Raw genomic sequence first — 6,210 nt, 5'->3', positions numbered from 1 at the left:
TTTTGAGTGGATAAGAATGTTAACACAGATGGTATGGAAAAACGTAGTGTCCTTTGATTTTTCTGGCTGGGGCACTCAAAACAGTCAAAAAGTTAAGTGTGGAACGTTGGCCACTTCTCACTCTTAAAAGTTGCCATCTTAACTACAAAGTGGAAGGGGCGGGACCAGATAAAACAATCTTGTGAAATGTGATAGTAATTTACGGTAAGTACAAAACTGCAGTGTTTGATTTGGGACAACACTGCCTTGTAAGATTTTGTGCACTGTTCTTGTAACTGCATAGTAAACAGAGTGCACTTTGTGTTAGTGTACTAACAAAAGTATCCGATCTGATCTAAGACACAACATAAGTGCCGAACCAAATGACTGACAGCAAGCTGAAGAGACTGCCTTTGAAACGAAAGGAGTTAAATTTTTGCACTGCAGATATTTGCAAAGAGTGATTTAAATTACCGTTATAATCAGAAATATATTATACAAAAGAAATTTATAAGAAACCATGCTGAGTTGTTCTGTCAGAACAAACAAAAACTTCAAAGTAGAAGAGTCAGGGGAGGTGAGAAGTACCCCTTTGCTGGTGAAGGGGATGGGATTATGGTGGCCAAGGACAGATGATCTACCATGGCAAAAGCTATCTCCATTTGGTGAACTGAGCTGCAGGTGCAGAACAGAAGCATTCCTTTTCAAAGATAAACTAAATCCCATCTAAATGCAATGACAGAAACATACTGCAAACAATCTGTTAGAAAAAGCTAAAACAACTGATTGCAGATGCACACCTAATGTACAGATGACGCAAAGCAAAAACAACATGAAACAACAAAAACTTCAGTGATTTAAATGTTGTCACTCTATGGTTATCTTTAGAAGTTAAAATAGATAAAAAAGAATACGACATTTTTAAAAAAAATCTTTCATAGTTATAGTTAGCAATAAGGATAAGTCATGATGACCCTCTGAGGGTGGTGAAAAAGCCATATTGTTTGACACGACTGGCCATCCCAAAACTTAGTGCCCCAGTCTGGCCACCCCAATTTGAACAATTTGGCTCACTCACTGTTGACAAAAAAATGATTGTAAGAACATACAATTAGAGTGCACAGTCAGTGAGTGAGCATGTAAAGCATTATAATATCCAACAAACTAAAAATAACCATAAAAAAAGTGGTTGTATAGGCTACTTATCTCAGAAAAAAAGACATTTTAATGAGGGTCAGCAGCCCATAGGATTCGCTATTTCAGACAACTAGCCTGGTTGGTTTTTATTTGCTGTCATTTGTAGACTTGAAATTTCACTGATAAGCATAAGCAGTGGCAGAATCTCACCAGACTTGTCAGTGATTTTTATATTTCCCGGAGAGAGCCCTTGTCATTTTGTCAGCCTCCCTGTGGCTAAAGTATGCAGCGACAGCGGGGAGGGCTGTCAAACCGTAGCCGCCTGAGAGCGCCTTTCCCCGGGTTGATGAGTCATAATAAGGGCCGGCCAGGTGGTGAAAATAAGAGGGGGGCAAGGTAGTGTGTGTGTGTGTGTGTGTGTGTGTGTGTGTGTGTGTGTGTGTGTGTGTGTGTGTGTGTGTGTGTGTGTGTGTGTGTGTGTGTGAGGGGTAGAGGGAGCATAAAGATGAGGAGAGGAAGGAGAGTGAGCGTTAAGGAGAGGAGGCAGTGAGCTGAGCACTCACTGTGTGTCCTGGAGATTTCAGAGCGTCGCTGCAGAATGGCTCCTCTACTTTGTTAAGAGTGTAAGCTGTGGCTCAGCCAGCCACCACTTACTTAGTTGGGCAAATTGAAAGTAAAAAAATATATTTATCTTGCCCTCTGGACGTGAAGAAATTGCTTTCGTTTCAGCAAAATGAGGAGGTTTTGTTTGAACTTTGCTATCAGCTGTCTGTGGCTTCTCCTGTCAGCGGTAAGTATGATGGATGTGACGCTTCGTTAGCTCCGGAGATAGCACTGTTAACGTCTTGATGTTGTGTTTTTAAACTTCTGTTTTATTTGTTTTCAGATAGCCTACATTCAAAGGCGTGTCGTTAATGTTTATGAAACAAATGAGTCGAGCATTAATTTATGCCAAGGAATATTTCAGTCCTACAGATGATCGTCTTTTTGCAGGATAATCAGGCATAACGTCTTTAACGTTCGACTAGAAACAAGAAAAATCACCGAAGAGCGTTTTGTCCCCCATGTAGGAGTTTTTTTTTTTTTTTTTTTTTTTTTTTTTTTTTTTTTAGATCCGTTTAAGAAACTGAGTGTGAATTATTTACATTGTTTAATCCAATTTGCAGTGCTGCGTAGTTATTTAATTAATCCGCAAAATCAAACTTCTTTTTTTTTTTTTTTTTGAAGAGAGAAGACAGAATACAGGAGTGAGTTGACTTGGGGTTTAATGGGGACTTGCCCAGGAGTTTTTTGTATTTTCCAGATTCCAGATTTTATTTGGATTGACAAGTTTGAAACAATTAAATGAATATTTGCACTGCTGTCTTGTTTATACAATTGTTATTAAATTATATGGGGCGGCCCAGGGTGTTGATTAAAGTTGAATGTTTCATCAGAGACTGAAGTAATGATAACATGATTATCAAAATGGTACCATCTTTCTAGCTTGAGAGTAAATTTTAGGCAAGATTATAATTCAATATACTTCTAATAATAATATAAATTTGACTTTTTGATCTTTGCTTAACCAGTGGTCAGCTGTGTCGCCTACAACTTTAGCTCTGAGGCAGTCTGAAATCCTTAAAACATCCTAATTTTGTGCTTATTCCTTAAATTTGATGACAGTGTAGCCTCTGTCAGTTTTTTTAAAAGTTTCATGCCCCCGAGCTGTGGAAAAATTCACATTCCCCTTTAGAGTTGTTAAAAATAGACACAATAAAGTTGTATTCTAGCCAATTGCAAGAAGTTTCTCTTCAGGTTTTGCCTTTTTTTAACCTCTGCAGGTGTTTTTGCACTGGTGTTGTGCTTGCATCCACTCCACAGCTATTACTCAGTTGCAGTTTCTGTGCTGGCATCTTGACATGGAGCCAATGACATGGCTGTCACACAGTGGGCTCCAATTAGAGTAGGTGAGAACAGCACATAGCTGGAGATTTAGACTTGTAAGTATAGGCACAGCTGGAGCTCACTCGCTTATTGCAGAAGGTAGAGATTGGCACACAGGGCTGGGTGGTAACGGGGATGTGAATCCCACTTGTTGTGGAGAAATAATGATATCGTGGGGGCTGTTTATTCAGGCACTGGGAGGATGAAGTCTTAACTCTGTTTTTTTGACACATTATGATTAAAAAAGAATTCAGGTGCTAAACAATCAGTGAGCAGAACTTTATTTCTAAGTCACAAAGCAGTTTTATGGAAGTATTCATAACCTGACCTGTAATCTTCTTAAATGGCTGTTATAGAGGAAAAACCATGATGTCTTGATAGCAGCATTTTTACCACTCATGGTGTGCAATCAGCTTTGTACCTAACTCAGTGGTTTTGGAAACTACTTTCAGGTCTTATCAAATAAATTTAACGCCACATGATGGTCAGTTATGGTTTTCCAAAACTTTAGTCAAACATTGAATTTGACAGAAAGCTGCCTTATTAACAACTGGAATAATAGGAATTTTATCAATTTAACAAAGACATCACCGGGGAACTGCATTCAGGTTGAAATGACATAGATTCTGTGTTGCTAAGGCATCGTGTTCTGTGCTGTAGTTAACACACTATTACTGGTATTAGCATGACAGACTACTTTTTAAAATATTAGAATGAAACAGTATACTCTTTGGGAAAAAAATGCTCACTTTTTAAAATCTCCCATGGTAAACTGAACACTTCTTTTATTTTTAGTTAGTATTGTTTCAAAAAATATGTGAGGGTGAAGACACATCAGATTTACTGTCAAAGTTTTGTAAAGACTTTGAAACCTCACTCATAAAACTGGGTTGGGAAACTGGGCAGAAAATGCAAAAAGGGTAAAGTAAAGACAAAAACGTGTGCTGTGCCTTTTCTTTTAAAAACACGACCCTGGTAAACAAGGGGAAGACAATCTCAGAAATCAATTCAACAGTACGGGAACATCCCTGATAAGAAAGGTAAGATTAGCACCTAAAAGGAAATAAAAATATATTTTTGGCAGCTCAGTGGTGAAAATTTTATTCAGAAGGATATGCACTGTCTACTGTCTTACACTTTATTTCTTTCTCTTGTAATTTGGGCTTGACTATATTCCTCTCTCCTCCAGCATCTTGATTAACAAGCCCCCACACTCAATCCCTTCACAAGGACACACTGAGTTTTAACTAGGGAACCAAAGAGAGTGTGAGGGAAGGACAGCCTTGGTTGTGTGCCATGGCAATGGGAATGAAACTGTGTGTGAGTCCGAGCCCTCAGGGGCAAACCTATTGATTTCAGTCATTCAAATCCTTTGAGGACATAATACAACAAACATAATTATTTTAATAGATTATCTGCTACTTTATTGATCTACCGTTAAACTGCCCTTCATTCATCCTGCTGGTCTCTGGGTCTCTCTCATTTCTCATCCTCCTTACAACCTTCTGAAAGACTAGAGAAGCCCTACATAAGTTCAGGTGTATTTCCACTTCCCGTATGTTTCATTCTAAGATATTGACATTAATCTCAAAACAAAAGATGTGTACTGAATTATACTTATGCGCAAACTTCAAAATAGCATAAGGTCTAAAATCAGAGTTTTCACCTTTTCCAAAGAAAGATTATCTCTGGTAAAAAGTAATGCAGACTTTTCAGATTTCTTTGTTATCAAGGTTCATTTAAATTTGATGAATAACTCAGATCTTACTTTTTGATATTCTTGGTTAAAGAAAGTGAATAACACCTGCCTCTTGTATTAAGATAACATCAAAAGAGATTTGTGTGACCCCTTCGATTAGGTAAAAACAATGAGCTGTGCCCACTTTGGTGTTCACAGGTCTACGAGACGGCTGAGAACTTTCAGAACCAGCAACAGAGGAAGGAGGAAGGAGGACGAAGGAACACTGAAGGAGCTGCTCTAAAGGTAAAACAAATTTCCAAAGACTTACAGATCATCTCAACCAAACATAAAACACCTGCTTATGGCTCTCTTGGGCCATATGGATGGCCGCAAAACTTCTCCCAAGCTCTGGATCAGTATCTATACCGCACCCCTTCCAAACCCAAACCTCCTGCAAAAACATCAACGAAGGCCAAAAAGATCCTTGGTTGGGGTGACTTTTATTTTAATGTAAAAACAGTGAAATTCAGCCTCCTAGTGACCGGAAAAATAGTCGATCACATCAATGGAACTTTCAGTGTCTACTTTCGCCACAACTCAACCCATCTGGGGAACATATCTGTCAGCATCGTACCACCTTCCAAAGCTGTGGGATGGGACTTTTTGGATTCTGCCGTTCAGGACATTCACACCAAAAACTCAGTCCTGGTGCCTGATCTTACAACCCAGCTCCAGGGCCTGCCTCAGTCCACCAGCTCGATGCCTCCTGAGCAGCAGAGGCTGCAGCAGCAGCAGCAGGACGTGATGATGGTGACTGAACTTAACTGCCGGATAGATTACCAGCGAACTAACCGGTCCAAGAAGACCAAGCCCTGCATGTATGACCCAGGACAGACCTGCTACTCAGAAAACACACAATCCCAGGCAGCCTGGATCTGTGCCAAACCTTTTAAGGTCATCTGCATCTTCATAGCTTTCACTGGCACCGATTACAGGCTGGTCCAGAAAGTCTGTCCAGACTACAATTTTCAGACCGAGCAGAATCAGCAGCACTTTGGGTGACGATTCGGAGATACACCAACTGTCATACATTCTTTAAAACCATGTCTTTTTCAGTTTTTCAAAGAACTTGAGATTGACTGTTTTTTTACACCCTTATAAACTCATTTCATGATATCTGTAAGTGTAAGAGTAAGTTTGAGCCTTTGTTTATTCAATATAGTAACCTTTGTTGACAAGGAGTTTTGAGAGGAAACTTTAACTGCTCACTCATTTTCATTACACTCTACTCTCGGCTATAATGTAAGTAAAGAGCTGACATTCACAGTTCAGATATATTTTCATAGATCATTAATTATTCAAAATGCTTACAGCTCTTAACAGCAAAAGGTTTTTCCTGTTAAATGTAAAGGTAATACAGCGTGATATCAATAAGATACGATTTCTCTAAGACTTAAACAAAGACAAACAAATTAGATGACTGTTGT

The 6,210-nt window shown here is 39.0% G+C and overlaps 1 protein-coding gene across 1 annotated transcript; it reads left to right on the top strand.

Annotated features, from left to right (window-relative positions):
• The first annotated feature begins 1,605 nt into the window (after nt 1–1,605).
• On the top strand, nt 1,606–5,794 carry LOC141799823 (neurexophilin-2-like). Its single transcript, XM_074682197.1, has 2 exons — nt 1,606–1,906; nt 4,940–5,794. Exons 1-2 carry the CDS (start codon nt 1,850–1,852, stop codon nt 5,783–5,785), a joined length of 903 nt encoding a protein of 300 aa, XP_074538298.1. The 5' UTR covers nt 1,606–1,849; the 3' UTR covers nt 5,786–5,794.
• The last annotated feature ends 416 nt before the right edge of the window (nt 5,795–6,210 follow it).

This window comes from Halichoeres trimaculatus, unplaced genomic scaffold (assembly GCF_033239565.1).
Source record: "Halichoeres trimaculatus isolate MK-OKI-2021-1 unplaced genomic scaffold, fHalTri1.1 fHalTri1_scaffold_11, whole genome shotgun sequence".
Lineage (NCBI taxonomy): Eukaryota > Metazoa > Chordata > Actinopteri > Labriformes > Labridae > Halichoeres > Halichoeres trimaculatus.
Note: the sequence above shows the minus strand (reverse complement) of the source record. Positions and strands in the feature narration are given on the sequence as shown.

Bases quoted from the DNA above. Each gene is read 5' to 3' on its own strand.
- LOC141799823 (XM_074682197.1), top strand. From the start codon at position 1,850: ATGAGGAGGTTTTGTTTGAACTTTGCTATCAGCTGTCTGTGGCTTCTC. The intron at 1,907-4,939 runs GTAAGTATGATG...TGGTGTTCACAG, and splicing joins TGTGGCTTCTCCTGTCAGCG to GTCTACGAGACGGCTGAGAA.